This window comes from Borostomias antarcticus (assembly GCF_949987555.1).
Source record: "Borostomias antarcticus genome assembly, chromosome: 10".
NCBI lineage: Eukaryota > Metazoa > Chordata > Actinopteri > Stomiiformes > Stomiidae > Borostomias > Borostomias antarcticus.
The window spans coordinates 18,209,078-18,230,156 of NC_140243.1; the positions used below are offsets into that span (position 1 = coordinate 18,209,078).

At 47.7% G+C, this 21,079-nt stretch overlaps 1 protein-coding gene across 2 annotated transcripts; it reads left to right on the top strand.

Annotated features, from left to right (window-relative positions):
* Positions 1-8,862: 8,862 nt before the first annotated feature.
* vegfaa (vascular endothelial growth factor Aa) lies at positions 8,863-18,923 on the top strand. Of its 2 annotated transcripts, XM_084445105.1 has the most exons (7): positions 8,863-9,562; positions 10,497-10,539; positions 12,512-12,708; positions 13,406-13,482; positions 13,597-13,629; positions 16,966-17,097; positions 18,407-18,923. In XM_084445105.1, exons 1-7 carry the CDS (start codon positions 9,497-9,499, stop codon positions 18,426-18,428), a joined length of 570 nt encoding a protein of 189 aa, XP_084301231.1. In that variant the 5' UTR covers positions 8,863-9,496; the 3' UTR covers positions 18,429-18,923. The 2 variants fall into 2 exon arrangements, with proteins under 2 accessions (XP_084301231.1, XP_084301232.1); XM_084445106.1 differs by lacking the exon at positions 16,966-17,097.
* The last annotated feature ends 2,156 nt before the right edge of the window (positions 18,924-21,079 follow it).

The window sequence follows — 21,079 nt, forward strand, 5'->3', positions numbered from 1 at the left end:
ACAGCTACTACTCTAGTTTAAACTGCATGAGTCATCTGTAATTACATACAGTGATGTTTGTCTCTGTCTTTGATAGGTAATACTCTAAGATTACTTCCAAGTGAAATTCTCTCTCTCTCTCTCCCTCTCTCTCTCTATCTCCCCGTGCATGTGTGATTGTTAAAGCACTTCACCCAAATCCCCCTATCCCTGGTCTGGTCCTCTTGGGCAGAGCAATTTACCTCAATTGCTTCAACAAATATCCAGCTGTAAAAATGAACAGCAGGATGTATGGAGCGGAAAGCACACAGATCGACCACTTCACAGAGAGGGAACGCCGGTGAAAACACCTCGACCTAGACTAGACCTGAGGCAGCACTGAGCAGCCACCTCAGGCTCCCATTCTGGGCCTACACGTTCTCCGATACTCTTTCGATCCAGTCGAACTCAACGGAAGAAAACTGAAAACTATAGCCTATGGCTCTGTCGAAGTTACCGGCGACAACCGTGGAGTTGGCGGGCTGCCTTGGAGAGACGGACAGGTAAGTGGGCGGGCCTTTGTGCCGACAGACACGCAGGCGAGTGGGGAGGGAGAGAGATGGTCAGGAAGCACGTAGGTGAGCAGCTCAAGTTCTGTACAGAACCCTCTGTTCCGGCCCTCAGTATACCATGTCCTTGTGTTTATTGTCATGTTGCTGCGTTCAGAGGGGTGGAAGGTGCAATGCGCCTGAGTCAGCACTATGCTGTCGGCTTCCGCTGATTGTTGTGGCAATGGAAAGTGAGCTGGGCTGGAGTTGTGTGTGTGTGTGTGTGTGTGTGTTTGTGTGTGTGTGTTGGCCCATTAAAGTTCACTCAACTCGGTTCTCGTCTAATTCTCTCTCCTCCCTGTCTCCCTGTCGACCGTCGCAGCTCTTTGAGATTCAGAGTGAACCTCCGCTAATGACAGCGCCCTGTCGCCAAGCGTGCGTGGTCACAATGATGACAGAAGTAAGGTTGGCGTTCACGCTTAAACCTCTGTGTTTCGCTGTCTCCGTCAAAGACCGACTTAGCGTCAGGGTGACACGTTTTCCTCCATTCTTTTTTTCTGCTCTCTATCACATGTAAAGAGGAACACACACTCCGGCTTTGTTATTTCACCTGCGTGTTCTGTGGGGCAAAGGCAATCAGGCTAAGTGTGGCGTGCAAACATTAACCTCTCTTTCAAGTCAATGTTGTTCTGGGTCACAGAGAGAGAGAGAGAGAGAGAGAGACAGAGAGAGACAGGGAGAGAGAGAGAGAGACAGAGAGAGAGAGAGGAGGGCTGAGAGAAGGAGAGAGAGAGACAGAGAAAGAGAGAGAGGCTGAGAGAAGGAGAGGAAGAGAGAGATACAGAGAGAGAGAGAGAGAGAGACAGAGAGAGGCTGAGAGAAGGAGAGAGGGAGAGCGAGAGACAGAAAGAATGAGAGAGAGAGAGAGAGAGAGAGAGAGGAGGGCTGAGAGAAGGAGAGAGAGAGAGAAGGAGAGGGAGGAGAGAGACAGACAGATAGAGAGGGAGAGAGAGAGAAGGAGAGGGAGGCAACCTTCTACTCTGTCAGCAGGTTTTGTCATTTGCAGATCGGCTTCCTCAAACTAACCCTAAATCAGGTCCCTTCTTCAGAATGGCTTTGTCATTTAGATGCTTCACTCTCTCTCTCTTTCTCCCTCTCTTTCTCTCTCTTTCACTCTCTCCCTCTCTCTCTTTCACTCTCTCCCCCTCTCTTTCTCTCTCTCTCTTTTTCTCTCTCTCTCCCTCTCTCCCTCCCCCTCTCTGCTGTGACTAGCCCATCAACCACAAGGCTAAAGGACGACAGGGGTTGTGTGTGTCGGTCGGGGGTTTTAATGTTGGGTCCATGAGATACAGGTATACAGGTGCATCAAAGAACACAGCACCTTTATCTAGTTCAAAGCCAGTTTGAACATGGAGCCTTTGACGATGTGTGTCACAGATGCAGTAGATAACTATCAAAAACCGTTGTGGTTGACCGGAGGAATAATTCCCATCCAGCTGGGATCACGGATCACTATCTGATTGGTGCCTTTGGCGTGTCTCTGTCTCTGATAACCACATTTAGAGTTCCCCATTGCCCAGATCCGACTTTGGTCAAAGCAATCTCTTCAATCATTCTTAGAATTAGAAATTGAATTAGAAATCACATTTTCTCATTATGAAGGAATGCACTCTGTTCACTGATTGTAACCAAACCGTTGGTTTCGTGTAGCATTGGCCTTCTGTGTTGTGACCTGAACTCTGCCGCGTTTGATATCAGGATGGCGACGGATTCCAAAGTCACTCAAAAAACAGTAGATTACATTAGACATGGAAAATATGGATGCTTTAAGCTCAACATTTGGACATAGTGTACTGAAATGTGGAATGCTAAATTGTGTACACAGAGTGAGTCGGGTCAGAGGTTGCGCAGAGCACAGCTGAATGAGGGAGAGCAGGGGATGTGAGAACCTCCAGAGTGACCGTCCCTCTGTCCTCTAGGGAGCCCCTCCTGGAGCCGGACACTCCCGACGACAACATCCCCGTCTGCCTGGACAGGACATGGCGGACCACCCAGCGGGATCTGATCAAGCGCGACTGGCTGAGAGCAAGATGCCTTAAATTCGAGCGAGGTGATTGGTCGGGGAATATGAGAAATGCCAAATTTCCTTCACTCCAGAATCCCTGTGTTTGGTTTGATTAATGGTGACCAAGCAGGAAGTCGAACTGCCCACCCAGATAAAGGAGACCGAAGCCATGTGAGCTTAAAGGACAATGCTCGTTTTTGACAACCTGGACCTTATTTACGACATATTATAAGACGTTTGACTCACCGAGATCACTTTGGTGTAGTTCGGAGGCATGTAGAAGAAATGTAAAATCCAGCGCGAGCCAGTATATCCATGTAATGGCGGTGGTGGGGGCACCGAGAATGCAGTTTCTAAAAAAACGCGAAACGGTTGTTTTCATCAATCTGTCTTTATGAATCGCTAGTTGTGCTTACATTTAACCTTTAACCCAACATCAGTTTATATGTGAAATGGTGAACTCTCTCTCTCTTCTCTTTCTCTCTCCTCTCTTCTCCCACTCTTTGTCTTACCCCCCTCTCTCTCTCTCTCCCTTTTCCTCTCTCTCTTTCTCTGTCTCTCTCCTGATGTGTTTCTTTCTCATGAGTTTTCACTGGGTTCCTCACAGCAACTCTCAGATGGGAACCGAGCTGCCATGTTTTCTCGAAATGTTTTGAAAAGATAAAGATTATATCTTTAGCAAACTGTACTTGTGCAGGCCTCACAGATTTCTTATGTAACTAATGGAATTGGGAAATAAGTGTCACATGGTTCTATGATCTCTCTCTCTCTCTTATACGCACACAAACACACACATAGACTCGCACACACACATACACAAACACGCTTTCAGCACTGCATTCCAATGTGAAACTCTATCACCTTTAGAGTCCGTCAGCGGCAGATTAGCACTCTGCTCTCAGCAGGGGGGCTGGAGGTTTACCGTAATCCTTAACCAAGTTGTGATTTCTGCCTCGTTCCAGCAAGGATCAAATATACATGAGAAATCAAAGACAGCGGGTCAAAGGGCAGAGAATCCTATTGCTTCGGGGCCATTTCTCTCGAGCACTGCGGTCTTGATCCCACTCACAAGCCTATAGGAGCATACGGGATGCAAACCAAACTCATATCCTAATTAGATTAAAATCAAGGTCTTCTCAAGACATGTGTCATCAGATCTTCTCACCGAGGCTTATGGTCTAGACTGGAGTTCGTACCCGACACGTAATTATCTGGTGTCTTGTACCCAAATCTTCAGATTATACGTTCACATATGGCCCAAACAAGGTCCACCTATCTTTTTGACGCTATGGTATGACACAATATATCACTAGATGGTTGATACAGAATAAATAAATAATTCATGACGCTACACTTTTTAGTTTTCAAGTCTTTTCTTCATGCTGTTTATTATGTTTGGACATAATTGAGAATTTAAAGGGCAAATGAGGTCTTGTTATGATCTTTGGATATAAATGATCCAAACGTGACCCCATCCTCTAATGTGCCTGTTCCTCTTAAGTTTAATCAAATTGCCTCTAATCAAATAATGTGTGACATAACGTCCACTTCCAGCTGTCTAATCTAATGCTACTCATCACTTGGACATGGCTAGGGAATGGAGACTGGTCAAGATTTGTGACCTTAATTATATAAAACTAGTCATGGTGGTGACAGTTATTTTGTTCAGGTTTGCTTTGCTATATTCACCTCATGTGACATCATAGTATGAGTATGCTGGATCATATTCTGAGTACCCAGAAGCTCTCTCTACAGAAAGAACTTCTGGGAACAAGCTATGATATTTGTGGACACCAATGAGAATCTGGTCGAATTTTGTACTGGATACTGATTGGCCCGTGCAGATAGTGGGCTGTGTGGAGAAGCTGATTTGGCCTCTGATTGGTCATTGACTGCAGATTTCCACTTTTCAAGTATTGCTAACAAGTTCTGCACTCTTGCGAGCTGTCGGTAACATATCTGGCACACAAGCTGTGATTTATTTGGACTTTCTTCCACGTTAACTCTCACTTCATTGAGGTTTTTATTACACAAGCGGCAAAGTGTATTACCTAAATTCGTTTTTCATTTAGTCCCAACTATACTATACGCTCCCGGTAAAATAATATTCAAATGCAGCTGGACTTGAAAGGTAGGGTAATGTGAAACCTTTTCTCTTCCAGGCTGACACTGAAAGACTAATGCATGCTTTTATCAGTAGCAGGTTGGATTACTGTAATGCTATTCTATCTGGTCTGACAAAAAAAGCCATTGGTCAACTTCAGATGATACAAAATGCTACAGCACGAGGCCTCACTAAGACCAGAAGGAGGGCACACATCACACTACACTGGTTACCTGTCAGTTTTAGAACAGATTTTACAATTATTTTATTAGTTTACGAAGCACTCCATAGTCATGCACCTGAATACACGTCAGGCCTGCTTTTATGTTATACACCAAGTAGATCCCTGAGGTCCTCTGGCACTGAACTTTGAATGGTTCCTGTAGCCAGGACCAAGAGACATGGGGAGGCAGCCTTCCAGCCTCTGGAATACCCTGCCAGAAAACCTCAGAATGGCTGAAACTGTGGGAACCTTTATGCAAGATCTTAAGACATACATCTTGCTTTTATCATGTAGTTTTACCTTTGTTATAATTAAATCTTCTTATTTTTTATGTATTCTTTATTTTATTTTTTTACTGTTTCTTGTTTCCTATTGTGTTTTATCATATATGATCTGTCCCGTTTACCACCTACTAATAAACTGTGTTTTTATTTATCTTCTCTTATTCTGCAAAGCACTGTGCGCCACATTTGCTTGTATGAACATGTGCTATATTGTGCTGTATTGACTTTGACTGACTATTATGCCGACTGCCGTCATGGGGAAGAATCAACCACAGAAGCTACCCAGATAGCAAGCGGATCTGGGCCATATACAGGCCAGATCTGGCCCTTGTGGCTTAGTTCCGGCCCTTATATGGCCTAGAATTATTACACATCCGCTTGCTATCTGGGTAGGGTGGACACGAATGGTTATGGGATAGAAATTTTTTTGTTAGACAGAACATGACATTTCGTGTCGGACAGAACATGACATTTCATCCTGGCGTTTTATGATGGTAGTGTTTTATATCGTCTTTGTGAAGGTGTAAACTGTCCTCTTCCTCTATGGTTGTGGAGGTGCAGCAGGTTGTTTTCATGAGGGCTTCCATGTGAGCCTAAACGTCAAACGTATTGTTATAAACCAGGTCCTGGCATCGGGAAATGTCAACTAATCAGGAAGTCTGTGTGTTTTACCAGCACCCGGAATTCAGTGACACACACAAACAAACATGTGGTCCTGTGTGTCTGTGTGTGTGTGTGTGTGTGTGTGTGTGTTTAGTGTGGGTGTTAACGCTGATGGGACAGGAAGAAAGCTCATTAAGTTTCCTGGCCCGGAACTCCGAGGGGATTTGGTGGCATCAGCAGAAAGCGAGCGGGCTCGTACATTCACGGACTCGCTTGCTTGTTATTCTTCAATTAAAACCCAAAACTCTGAAGACCGAAGGAGTGGTGCTCAGCGGAGACCACGAGTCCCCCTCGCCCGTCTCCCCCCAGGTCAGGTTACATCACGGGAAAGAGGGACTTCCTATGTCTCTTTTATCCTCATCTCTTTCGCCCTGCTCTCCCCCTCCCCTCCTCTCCTGCCTCCCTCTCCTCCTCCCCTCCTCTCTTGCCCTCCTCTCCTCCTCCTCTCCTGCCCCCCTCTCCTCCTCCCCTCCTCTCCTGCCTCCCTCTCCTCCACCCCTCCCCCCTCTCCTCCTCCCCCCTCCTCTCCTGCCCTCCTCCTCCCCTCTCCTCCTCCCCCCTCCTCTCCTGCCCTCCTCCTCCCCTCTCCTCCTCCTCCCCTCCTCTCCTGCCCTCGTGGTGTGATGGGTTTCCCAGCTCCAGTCTTGATCTACGGGTGCACATGTTATCATTGTGACTCCCCTGGATGTTCGGCCCAGACTAAATATTTTCGCAGAAAGCATGTGAGAGGTATTAAGGGCCTCCGACCGACCTGTCCTCGGGATTAGGCACAAGGAGGGCCGCGGTGAGGGCCAAGAGCTGAGGTCAGGGAGGAGGTCAAGCTTTGACCTTCAAGCACGCAGAGTTCGTCTCAACTGGGGTGGACCGGGTTGAGACGAAGACTTGGCGCAGCGTTAGATTTGACCTATCAGGCGTTTGCTTGGTCTGCTTACTAGACACACATTAACTTGGGGATACTGTGTCTGTGGTCGCACTAGCACACTATCAGTGGCTTCAGACACAACAGAACAAGCACCAGACTTCTAACCCATGGTAAGAGATAGAAAAGTAAAGGAGGGGAACCTTGACAAAGAACAGGCCTGACACCGTCAGACAAGAGGAGACAATATGTTCCTACACACAAGGGTCAAGGTGTGGCTGCCTGCAACATCAAACACGCAGACATATAGTCTTGAATACAGTACTTTCCATATCTATACATTAACTAAGAGTTGATATATTACTGTACCATGAATCCTGATTGCCACTTTTTCATGGCTCATTACTTGTAAGGACACCAAGCACATATTGTATGATAGAGTATGAGGAATTAAGGATTTGTGTGTGTGCGGGCGTGTGTGTGTGTGTCTGATTTTCATTTGACATTGTGGTTTCAGTATGAGGGTGGCCGTAACAACCAGGACAGTCACTATATTGAATATACAGCTACAGAGGAAGTAAGTGAGAACATCTTCTTGTCATGGACACAAATACTGTTTGTTTACTATATTTAGTATACTGTATTGCAGTGCAAACAGGTTATTTTCTGCTGTTTAATCTTTGTATTTCTCTACTGGCTCTTGTAATGACTCCACAGTGTCATCTACAGGTTAGATGGATCAGTGCTGTGGACAAAGGGTGATGAAACTGAGTGAGTGAGTGAGTGAGTGAGTGAGTGAGTGAGTGAGTGAGTGAGTGAGTGAGTGAGTGAGTGAGTGAGTGGGTGAGTGAGTGAGTGAGTGAGTGAGTGAGTGAGTGAGTGAGTGAGTGAGTGAGTGAGTGAGTGAGTGAGCGAGTGAGTAGGCGAGCATTGACTTTGTGTCCTTGTGTGTACATGTGGAATGTTTCTATGGCCTCACCCTTTGCTCATCAAACACTGGTCGCATGAAAATCTTTCCATAAAAAGGCACTTGACATGTCAATTATTCTTTCACCAAGTGTACTTTTCCATGGTGCAAAATAAATGTATTCCTTTTTAAGTCTGATCGTGTGACTTATGCTAATCTAGTGCTCAGTTGTAGATTAAAGGAATAAAACAGATCAAGTAATAGTCCTCTGAATGGGCGGGTTCACCACAAACAGAGTCTCACACTCTCATTAAATTGTTATTGAAAAGTCCTTTAGAAAGCTTATGAGCCCAACAAGGACCTCAGCCCAGAGTTGATCCCTGGCGTGGATCCCACCTCACGTGAGAAACAATGAAGAGCAGACAACATCCAGAGATGGACGTTGGAGAGGCCAGCAACCATGGAAACTATGTGGAGTGCCTCCAGTGAAGCAGTTTGAGAGAGAGAGAGAGAGAGAGAGAGAGAGAGAGAGAGAGACCCATCTCTGAGACTGCTGAATGTTAGGGCTATGCTGGCCTGAATGGAGAACAAGGTTGCTTCTACAGGGAGGACAAAAGGGGGTGGTGTTGGTGTGGGTGAGATGGAGTGGGGGGGGGGGGGTGATTAGAGGCATGGGATTCATACTGTCTTCATGAAGGTTAGGCCTATGTGGGAAGTTGCTATAGAAGTTAGAACTGCCAGGAAAGGTGGCCTCTACATGTAAGCATAGTAAAACAACCCAGAATCCATCCAAAGTCATCCATTTGTGAATGTTTTAATTCATGCACTTTTTCCATGACCCAGGCGTCTGTTAATGTCCCGTACACATTAAATAGGTCTGGTAATGTTTGCAGGCTATCTATGTGTATAAACTACTCAATCAAACCCAAGGTCATTACACTGTATGTGTTCTATGGGCCTTTTATATCTGGTTTATTCTCTTTCACTGGCTAAACGCCAACTATACAACACATTTTATAACATATGTTGTTCAACGCGCAGCCTAATCGTGCATAGTGTTGAGTCATAACTTCAACACCGTGTGAACATCGTTGCCGGTATAAAAAAAAAAGCGTCCAGAACCGATCCTCCTCAATCTCGCTCCACCCAGTTGCCCCCCAGCCAATGAGCAGGCTTGGTCGGTGTAATTCATTCTCAAAGTCAGACGCTCGTGCTCACAGAGCAGTATACGCGCTACGCGAGTGAGGAACGGAGGTAACGGACGCGGTTTCTATTCTGCGCTTGGATGTCCAAACCTTGAATAGAAACAAAGGTAGATTGCATTGAAATACAAAACAAGTCTAAATCAAGAAAGCTGAAGCCCACCCACTGCCTTCCGAGGAGGATTGATTACGGATCACTTGGTACGGGCACTTTGTAGCTCTCTCTCCCTGCTGTGATCAATGAAGGTTGTATGCTGACAGTGGTCTCGCATGGTGAACCGCAGGCACTGCGCAAAGTTGCGTTGATAAGTTGATGGAAGTTCACCTTCGTCCCTGGTGAACACCGCTTCGGAGAGGAGTTCTTCATTTTGCGTGTTCTATTCTAACGTGGATTTAGAATAGTGAAACCTTCCAAGAATATTTGGATGACCGACGCATTTTGGATGTTACAGTTTTGGGGTGCTCTCTGAGGCTCCTTGGAGACGACTGAAATAAATAATTCTAACGGATTCCTTTCAGGTGGCACATCAGTGCGCGGACGTCATGGATTTGCTTTTGCTATAGCCCTGATTGCAAAGAAGTTACTCTAATTTGAAGTGCTTTTTTTAATCATTAGCATAACTGGTGTGTATCGAGAACCAAACGACAGCCGAGATTATAGAACAACCTTTGGAATTACAACCATGAACTTTGTTGTCAGTTTGGTACACATACTTTTGGCAGCGGTTCTTCATCTCTCTCCTGTAAAGGTACGTAGAAGCTATTCTATCTAGATGGGTTGGTAGGCTACTTTTATGAACTACGCATGCAGAATGCTGCTGTTCATGTTTCATTAATGAGCAGGTCTCCCCTGTCGCTCGCCTGTTCGGTCGCCCTTCAAGTGCCAACCACTAGCGTGCTAAGAAACACCATAATTTATTCAGTTATATGTTATAATGCGACAAGTTAGTCTGTTTGGGACATTAGGTAACTATGAATAATATGCTACTAATGATGATGATAATGACGACGATTATTATTATTGTTATTATGTTCTATATGCAGTTTGCTTTGGGCTGAAATGTCAGGGGAAACGAGCTGAACTGTCCTACCTCTTCAGTCTGATTCTCAAGGAGCCCATAGGGCCCGACTAAAACCTGAGGGTCGACCACCTCGTTGCATCATGTCACTGGTATTATTCAGGTGACATTAGCTTAAATCATACTCGATATGTCTGCATAGGCTAACTTAGGATCTTGCTCTGTTCTTAACTCCCACTCACATTCACGTCTATCCAGAAAATCAGGAGAAGGTGAACAATAGCCGCACTCACCCCTCAAGCCTATTATCTCAACCGTGGGATCAAATTGGTTTCTCACGCAATATGTAATAGCTGTTGCACCAGTCTATGTAGCTGGGAGGTAATGTGACCGTATGCGCCGCGGTGATGCCGATCTGGCTGCGCACTTGCCTGCTGGAAGCGGGTAACATTCAATGTAGGCTCGGCTCTGCCATGAAACACGTCCGTTTCATTGGAGTTTAGACCTATTGAAATTCTATAGGCTCTAATTTGATAGGTAACTGCATTGTAGACCATTTATATGTGGGTACTGGATGGACAGGTTTTAAAACGTGATGTTTAGTCAGTCAAGTGCTGTGAAATGTTTAAGCTCGATTTAATGTCTCTCCGTGGGTCTTTTACAGACTGCCCACATACCCAAGGAGGGGGAGAAAAGTAAGAATGACGGTAAGTGCTGCATGTTAATGCTTTATGCTACATAGTAGGCTACAACTTTCTTCCTCCCTGAGCATCCATCCCGTCTTTAGCGAACTAGGCGTTTGTGCCGCCATCTAGTGGTCGGTTCATGAATTTATAATCTGTTATGAGCGCATAGCCTACTCTGCTGTTCAGATCCCTATCTGTAGACTTTTGTTTATTTTCAGTTGAACCATATACATTCATTGAGTTACTTCACTACTCCCACTTCGTCAAAACTGAGAAATGAGGCGCTGTTCTTCGGTGAACTTGTTGTGTTGAGGCCTGAGGTGAAAGACCTGAACTTTGGAATCGCCATAAAAGTGTGTACAGTATTTCTAAGGCCAAGGTTAGGTCACAATAGGAAATATCTTTGTGAATGTTTCTACTTTCTCCACGATTCGGTCAAACCGATTACATGGTCAGACTGGATCATTCAAATTGGATAGGCTACAGCAGGCGGCCTTGGTCCAAGGCTGTACTCGTGGTCATGTTTATTTATTGACAACGACAGAGTGTTGGTCTCATAGCTTCGTCCAAGGTCACTTTAAGCATGTCGGTCAATAGTGCACAGTCACACACACACATCACAAGCTGGATCACAGTACAGGGAAAACAATGGGGGCTCGTAGTTGTTTGTTAATGTCAGCAGCACAAGAGCAACTCCCTTTCTCTGCCACCTGTGGGCTGTCGACCTTCACACACACTCACGCGCACACACACATACGCCCACACACACATACATACACACTCACACACACGCGCACACACATAAACACACACGCGCACATACACACACACACACGCACGCACACACACGGACACAAACACACACACAGTACGCAGCTGTGTGTAGAGACAGTGGCTCTGGGGAAACAGAGAGGCCTGGTTGTTAGGCTGCAGCTGACCTTGATTTGCAGTTTGCGCTTCTTTGCCAGGCAGGCAGAGATAGGCAGACAGACAGACAGGGAGGCTGGAAGACAGACCGCCTCTCTCCCTGGTCTCTGGCATGGACGTCTCCTCCGAGAGCAGTCTCTGGCCTTGGAGACAGACCTCCTCCACATCTGCCGGTCAGGTCACCCAGGGGCCAGTGGCGGTTGGGGATCACAGCCTGACCGGTTATAGCCGGGCGGTGGTTCAGCCCGGGCCTGGAGGATGTTGTCGTAGCGTTAGTTCCTGCTGAGGGCGAGGCTTCCAGGGCTCAGGGGTCAGAGGTCAACTCTGGCGCCGCGCTGCCCGGGGTCACGGTCTGATCGGTCGACCCGGGGTCGCCCAGGCGCTGGGATTATTCCTGGACGTGGGCGGGGTTAGGGCGAGCCTGGAGGTGTGTCTGATGAGGCTCACATGACACTGTCCATGCGTGTTTACCTAATCACAATCACTTAGTAGCATACCTACGGAGATATAGGATATTGACACGCCTGTGTGGGTTTGCATGGGTGGGCTCCAGCTTTGACGGCGATTTTGTTTTTGTTTTACCAGGTAAAATCATTTAAGATCCTTGTTGGCACAATAGGCGCCTTTGTTGCGTCTGAGGCCATAGATCTGTAGCATTGTTGGTCCCCTAAGCTGGCTTTTGTAACGGCCGCCACCCAGGAAATGAACGCCTGTACCTTTTGGCTGCGACAAAGGGGCACAAGTGCCCTCATCCACGGCCGAGCGGAACCAGCGAGGGGGTCGGAGGAAGCAGACGAGGGATGGAGAGGTTGAATGGATGCGGAGGGGGAAAAAAAGGATAGAATTCGGTGCGAGGGGGAAAGCGGGGATTTGGAGAGAGCTCAACGGAGAGTTTATCTAAAGGGGGAACATTTGACATTCGGCAGTACCGGAGTCTTTTGCTTTCCCGGTATTCTGCAGCTTTCTCAGTAGCGCCGAGAGAAGGAAACAACAATGTCAGAGGGCGGAGTCAGACAGACTAACGTTTTTTTGCCGCCCCCCCCCCCCCCCCTCTCTCTCTCTCTAGTGGTGCCGTTCAACGAGGTGTACACGAAGAGCATGTGTTCGACGCGGGAGGTGCTGGTGGACATCTTCCAGGAGTACCCGGACGACATCGAGCACACCTACATCCCGTCCTGCGTGGCGCTGCAGCGCTGCGCCGGATGCTGCAACGACGAGGCGCTGGAATGCGTCCCCACGGAGACCCGCAACGTCACCTTGGAGGTGAGCACGTCTCCCCGGCCCAGGGCCCCGGAGGGGTCCGGAGAGACAGGAGGGTCTCCCCCCCCCCCCTCGCTCTCCCATCCCCCACTCCTGCTCTTCTCCGTTGACTCGCTACCTCTCTTTCTGCGTCCGTGTGCTTGTCTGTCTCTCTCTCTTTTTCTCCTCCCTCTCCTTCTCTCAGCCCCTTTCCTCCCTCTCTTTCTCTCAGCCCCTCTCTCCTCCCTCTCTCCCTCCCTCTCTCCCTCTCCCTCCGTCCCCCTCTCTCTCCCTCCCTCTCTCTCGCTCTCTCTCTCCCTCCCTCCTTCCCTCCCTCTCTCTCTCTCTCCCTCCCTCTCTGGACCGGGGGGAAGTGAAGAGCAGGGACAGGCATGTTAGTTATGTTGTTTACCCCCGCGCACCCTGTTTGCAGGCCTGTTTAGTGTTTATGTGGTCTAAGCCTCTCTTGGCCGCTGCGGCGCCCGCGCAGCGTGAGGGAGGGGGGACGAGCAGGACAGCGCTCTGGGCACAGGAATGCGCCACAACCAAACGCCTCAGACCGGCGCGGCCCAGCGTTCCCCGCGCGGTTAACCGGTGGTCAGAACCGCTGGGCGCGCCGAGGCGCTTGGCAGGGGAAATGACATCACAGAGGAGGAATCGGGGCGGGGTTCGACAAAGCCTCTCTAATCTGAATGGTGTCGTTTCCTGTGTCTCTCCGCAGGTGATGCGCGTCAGGCAGATGGTATCGCAGGTGCATTTTCAGTTAAGTTTCACAGAACATCGAAAGTGCATATGCAGGTGAGAATCTCCGGACACGTCACGGACATCACTGCCTTGTTTCAGCATTGAGCAGAATAATATATAATATATATTAATATACTAATATAATTGTTTCCCTCTCTCTCGTTTCAGACCAAAGCCAGAAGTTAAAGCAAAGAAAGAGAAGTAAGTACTTTTTTGTTGTTGTTTTTGTTGTTGTTTTTGAGGGATGAGGGGAAGGAGGTGTCTGTGTTTAGTTAAGCTTCCACACCTCTATGGAACTATATACTGTATATTGATGGACGCTTTCATCGGCCAATCACACCCCACAAGACACACTGGGCAGAGGCCTAAACCTTCTGAACCAATCGGCGTTGATGTATCCCATAGGTTGATTGGTCACGGTTGACTGCACTGTAGATAAGAAGCAGCCTGCTGGACCGCAGCGAAGCAGCAGTCCTCTGGTGTGTTTAATGCTAACGCTAACATTTGGACTGAGGTGGCGGTATCTATTAAACCCTCCTGGCTGTGAACCCTGCAGCTGCTCTTCTCTCTCTCTACGAGAAGAACGAGTGTGTGTTTCGTTAAGGGGTGGCGAGAGGAAGCGTCCGGGCACCTCCTTCTAGCGATGCCGGATTATCAGTCCCGCCTTCACACAGCTGCGCCACGCACCGGGCGGAGGGGGGGGTGGGCGGGGGGAGGCCTTGCTATCCGCGTCCCCAGCAGGTGCGGTGGGAGTTTGAGGAGCGAGCACACGCCTCATGGAAAAGAACGCCATCCCTCGTCTGTTTGCCGGGGCTGATAAGGCTGGGTTTTTTACAGGCTGGGTTTGTCTTTCTGCCGGGCCCTGGTCTTTTTATGGCGGCCGTTTTAGTGCTTTACGGCGAGGCCGGAGGGAGCGTAGGGGCAGCGGAGGCTCCCCAGACTCCGCGTTACTCAAGCCTGACCCCTGGCTACTCCCCCCCCAGTCTAATCATAGCAACAGGTGTCGTGCAGTTAACCCCATTTTTTATTTTTAGCGTTGTAAATAATGAATAATGGACGAGCCTGGAAACGGCCGTTGTTGGTCGCAGGCCGAGCACTCAGTGTTGATGTAGGGACGGTGTGTGTGTGTGTGTGTGTGTGTACGGGTCCTTAAGCGCCTGAGGGGGGCAGGTCAGAGGACGTCACTCGTTTAATTGGATAAGAGGAGTTTGCGTGCGCCGTGCCGCGCCTCGCGGGGTTAAAGCCCAGCGGATCGGTGGAGGGGAGATGGGATCATGTTGGCTGAGAAGGCTACATCAAATCCGTTTTGTCATGGGGTTGAGCTGAGCCGTGGCGCCCCCCCCCCCCCCCCCTCCCCAAGCTCTGCAGCACCTCTGCCTGTCAGAGCGCACGTAGGCAGGCGCCTTCGCCGGTTCGGGCGGGGCGGCGGTGGCAGCGGGAGAGAGAGGGCAGCACACACGCGTGCGCTCGCACACGCATAGACGCACGGTACATTCGCGTGCTCGCTTAACTAAGCCAAGCGCTAACAGAACGAGCGCAGATGCACTCGCAGTCCTCGATTCAGGTCAAAACGGTTAGTACGCATCTGGGATGAATCGGAACTGTGTGGATGTTCTGAGTGACACACACACACACACACACGTGAGCGCGCACTGTGCAAACGGCCACGGCTCGAGTGTAGGGATCGATCCCCCCGCCCCCCACCGCTAACGAGAAGACGAGATTAGGAAGCAAGCCGGCGCCCTTGCAGATTAATGACCTCTCGTGCGGCCACCACAGCTATTGATTCACCGCCGCGTCAGCGTCCTCGCCTCCACTGAGGTGTCCTCTCCTCTCTGCCCTGTCTGTTTTCCAGGGGCAGCGGCCAGAGGAGAAAGAGAACGAGACAGAGACAGAGAGACACCGGCGTGAGGGCCGAGCCAGGGGCCCGTTCCGGCGCCGCGGCGCCTCTAAGCGCGGCCGCGGTGTCTCTCTTGATGGTTGGCTTGGTTTCGGCGGAGGTTGTTTGTTTCTTGTAAACTCAGACCTCTTTTTTTTTTTTAGCACGAGGCTCTGATCTTTTTTTTTCCTTTTTTTTCCCCCCGGCGCACGAATAGCTTGCGTCCGCGCCGGTAGTGCGAAGTTCACCTGAGGGAACTGTCAGGTAACGATCTGTGGTATGAAGCATGGCCGCCCTCTGAGCCGCCTCCTGCCACCCCCGCCCCCCCCCCACGCTAATACCTGGCAGTGCTAGAGGATATCGTGTTGTGTCTACGTGCTACGAGGAGTGTGCAATCTGTTTCCATGTTGGCCTTTTGTTTCAGACGATAGATGTTTCAACAAGTCGGTCTCGACACTAGCTGTAGCGTCATTCACTGTAGGCGCACAATTTTTTCTTAGAGGTTTGTGTTTGGGTAGACTGTAGCCTTGAGATGGTGCGTCGATAAGTGCTGCTTCGGGTTGTTTTGTCCCCGTTTTCACACGGCGAGGTCTCGGAGTGCCACAGAACACGTCGACTGCTGTTATAGGCCGTTTTAATCGGACGTGACTGGTTCATAAGGAAAGAATTTGAGTCGTCATCAAAGACGACATTGCTGTACTCTGTCCCTGTCCATGTTCCGTCTCCAGTGTCTGACTTCCTGTGTCACAAGTTCAGTTTTGAAATAGATAGCCTACAATAGACTTAAAACCAGTCTGGAACAAAGAGTTAAATGAATATTGCTTACTTTGCACTTGACCCTGCTGGAGTCGATCAAACCCCTATTAACAGTGTCATAGCTAATATCCTGTCCCTATCAGTTAACATGGGTGCATGTCTTCAGAGTAACAGGAAGAAGGGAGAGAAGGGTTTTAAGATGTTTAGCAATAATATTTAGATGTAGAGCTACAGCTAGCTGGACTGTACATACAGTAATCGCACATGCCCCTGTTGAGTGTAACTGTGTTTGCGTGTGCGTGTGTGTGTGTGTGTTGGCGCAAACAGGACCGTGTGTTCCTATAAAGGGCTATTTCTGTGTCCTAAGTCCTAATAATAACACATTAAGATAATAACACATATGCCATCTGAGAGAGTGACAGACGGAGAGGTAGGAAGGAGTGTGTGAGAGTGTGTGTGCATGCTCACGTCCAAGTGTGCAGGACAGTCACATGCTTTTTCATCACATTATCGCCTGTGCTCTCTGCCTAACAGTCACAACACCCCGCCAAACCTGGCAACCCAAAACTCTTTACATCTGCTGCCTTCCAACCATCCAACACCAACATACAATCCTCAATTAAAGCTCATACTCTATACATTGCTACTACGGGTGTGTTTTCTAAGCCTTTTTGAAAGGAAATCAATGTTGAGGTCGTGAGGGAGAAGGAGAGGAGAGTGATTGGTGGGATGGACACTTCTCTGGAGGGTGGGGGCGGCAGGTGTGGTTTAGAAGTGGGTTTTTTGGGGAGGTGTGTTGGGGGGCGGTGGGGGGTGCATGTCTGTCCGTGTGTCTACCCCTCTCTGCAGAAAACGCTCTATAGCTTAGTTTTCTCTCTGTCTCCCTTCTGCTTCCCTTGCAGCCACTGTGAGCCTTGTTCAGAGAGAAGAAAGCGCTTGTATGTGCAGGACCCTCTCACCTGTAAATGCTCCTGCAAATTCACACACTTACACTGCAAGTCCAGACAACTTGAGTTAAACGAAAGAACTTGCAGGTTTGTTTACGATATATACGCATATATCAAGATGGGCCCCGTGCCGATTCCTCTTCCATCTCCACATCCATCTACGCCGTCTCTTTCCCTGTTGCTTGAATGTGTTTTTTTCCCGCCGAGAAATGCACGCTTCTCGTTTTGCTTGTAGCTGTATGTTGGTGTCGATGCTGTAAACACAACACACGCGGGACTGTGCTTCTGGATGTGTTTACATAGTTTTGTGTCGCGGAGTGTGCTGCTTTGCTGAACGTCACGCTCTGTGTTAGAATTGCTGACCTTCTTGAGGCTGTAAAATGTAGCTAGCTGTAGTGAAAACGACCTAAACATGACATATTGTTTTGGGGGCAGAAACACAAACAAAGCTATATATTTACTACATTACATTAGTCATTAAGCTCACGCTACAATAACTGCATTTAATGTAGGTGGTCAGTGTACTACTACTTACCAGAACTCACAAGTGCATCTCTTTTCTAAACAAGTGAGCGTAATCTAGTGCTAAAACACAGTTATATCATACACACACACCGGGACCAAGACAAGCTGATGGAATGCACCGTAGCGGGCCAATGCTAGTGTACAGTTACAGCCATTATGCTTGACCCATACACTCCACATTATTCTGAGCCCTCGTGCCCTAGCCTTCTCCCTATCTCTTTCCCATCACCACTATATTTAACCACCTGTGGGAGGGGGGTTTTAGTCCTCTGTTGCCCCCCCTCCCCCAATAGGCAGGGTCCCATCTAGACACGTGTGTGAACCAGGGGACTAAAGACGAACTCATGCACGTCACTAATCCACAGAGGGGAAGTTCTTTCCCATGTCGTCCTATTGTGGGGAGACTCATAATTGAGTGAGTGTTAGAACCATGTCCGTGCTGCTTGCCTCTCGCGGTCTTTTCTACTCATATATTCCTGGTTGAGTGATCTCAGTGACTAATCTGGAAATAAAACCTATGTCCATTGATGGAAATCATGGCTGTAGTCAGCCAATGGCCAATCTGTGCGGCGAATGCTCCCCTCTGGTGAAACTCCCAACAAGGCCCCATCGGCGACCTCCCCTGACCCCAAGCATATGACCCTTGAACTCCAGGGGCCGCCCACCCGGAGCTGGATTTAGAGAGCCACACACACCGCGGTGGGGTGACCGGCGACACGATTCCAATTGGTCACGGGTCGGGGGAGGAAGAGGAGAGGCCGGAGGAGTTTTCCACAATCAGAGGGATGTGATTGGCTCGTTTCTCCTGCCCTTTTTCTGAGTGTGATTTGCGGCCGGCGTCCTAACCTGCTGTCTGTCATGTCGTCCACAGGTGTGACAAACCGCGGAGATGAGATGAGGAGAGGGGGGAAGGGACACTGAAATGAAGGAATATTTTCTGGGCACCGCACTTTGTAACTGTAAGGACGCATTCCCTTCAAGGACTGAGAATGACAACGCCAGGCAGAGCGAGGGAGAGAAGACGACGAAGATATCACAATTGTACATTTCTAAGATATTAATATACATATACATACTCTATAAGGACGATGACAATGTGTTTTTGCTGCTATAAAACAGACATTATTCAGTGAACGAATGCGCCCGCGGCGTGTGAATGGAATTTATCTCGGTGCCAGTTAGGTGGGTCCTGCACGTGGATGGAACGGAAAGTTTCTGTCAAAATCAGTTTTATTTTATGTAACACTTCACTGGATGTTGGTCTGCTGTGGATATGAGAATACCTTAAATATTTTCTGTATAAAAACATGAAAGTGAAATTTTGACCACAACCTCACTGAGAGGCGCGATGGGAGGATGACTCCCCTCAGACCTCCGGGATGAGGGTGAACGGATGAGAGGGGGAGGGGTGGGGGGGCGGGTGGGGGGGGAGGACGAGGAGGACAGAATGGCAGGTCCAAGGTCTAGAGAGCTGTCAGGAGGACAACAGGACATTTTCCTCTCTGGGATGCGATGTCACTTCCTCTAAGATGGGGTGGAGGGGGGTGGGGCTGTCACCAACTAACACCCAATAGGATTTGGTGTGAGAATACTTCTAAAGGGATATTAAACGTAAGTATATGTGGAGACAAGTCGATAACAACTTCCACTGAACAAGTGGCGTTCACCTTGCCACTGTTAAAATCAGTCAACTCCATCTGCTTATTTAATGTCTTTGTATGTTTTCCAAAAAGATAATTGCACACCTGTGAAAGAGTAGGTTATCAAGGCAAATAACGATCTGTATATACTTACCTAATATCCCTTTGTCTAGTACACTACATCTAATTTATAATGCTAGAGTATGTTCAGTATTCTGTGTATTTAATTGATATATTTATATGCAGTGTTATGGTTGATGTTAATTTCCCTTATCTGTCAAACGTTGTCACCAATCTGCCAGGACATGGAGAACTGTAGACTGCTTTTTTTTTTTATAAGAAAAAAAAGAAGAACTGAACGATACTTTGACATTCCTTAAAAAATGCCTTTGTCGAGCTGGGAGTGTCCACTCCCAGGCACCCTGCTACAAACATGTTTGTGAAACAACGCACCGATGCGGTTGTTGCAGTTTTGGACTCCAGTAGGGAAACGTGCTGTGGCATTCGAGTGCATCAAGACCCCGATCACGAGGAGGAGGACGTCACTGGCCAGCTCGGGCCTGGTCCACATGACCACAGACTCTGACACTGGGACTGTGGGCGGCCTGCTTTAGCCGGGCTTGGCTTGTGTCAGACCAGCAGAGCGGAACCTGTCCTGGTGAAGAGCCCACACATCACCAGTGCCCTCTGATGATGAGAAAAAAAACATTCTATTTGTATTTAATTGTCTGAATTTTTTTTGTTTGTTGTTATCATGTACATCCACATTTTTAGTATATTTTCACATTAATATATTTATTGGTGCTGTAAATTCATGACACATTTTACAATATTAACCTTTTTTGTTCTTAGTGTAACTATTAAAACATATTTATTTTGAAAATATATTGTTTTTTATTAAACAAAAAATGTATTTCTGTTTGGAAGCCTATCTTTTCAACGGTATGGGATTGTCACTTTTACACTTGCACACACACCAACAGGCAAGACCACTATTACACACACCTATTTGTACATATATTTCAAATACTGTAAGTACAGTGCATTAAAAGCAATATGCCTACAGTAGGCTACATTCATACAGGATTCCAATAATAAACATCAAAGCAAAGTGCAGCATGCAAGAAGTTATTCCCACAAAGCTTCAGTGGACGCATATGGCTAGTTAAAGCATATTCTGAATCCTGTCTGTCCAGTCGTTATAGCAAAACAATAACATTTCTGAAAATAGGTAGATAAGCAGGTTTCTAGCAGCCTGTAGTTTTTAAATTTAAAACATTTAAAGTCGCACTGAAACGGACGTTTGAGATCATCTAACTTAGTTTCCTTAGTTTGACGTATTTCCGACGCAAACAAGCTATGAGGGTGGGACATATGTTTAGAGGAATTTGATTGGAACATTGACAAGTGGACGGGTTTTAAGAACTTTAGACAGATTCGATAGAAGGATAGCGTTGATTGACGGGTGGATGTCGTGAGATTATTGGGCTAAAATCTAAGGTACCTGTTGTCGTCATTGCACGTGACCTACCGTTTTCCAGGAAGTAAGAAATTATATACTTTGATATAAAATTACAACAAAAGTAGAATTTTGTAAATTTTTTTGTCATACATCGTTGAATAGGTTAACACTATGACCAATTATGCAAACCAAAATGGGACAGAATGCTTTTTTCATTTCAGTGCGACTTTAAAGAGTTTTTAACCTGCTGGCCCAGTCGATTTACACGAGCAGTCAGACTGCCGAATGGGAGCTTTTTTAAAGTACACTTTAATGCACACCGTCTGTAACCAGGTCCTCATTACATTACATTTACATTACAGTAATTTAGCAGACACTTTTATCCAAAGTGACTTCGAAGTGCATTCAAGTAGGTAGTCAAAAGAACTACTAGTTGCTGGCT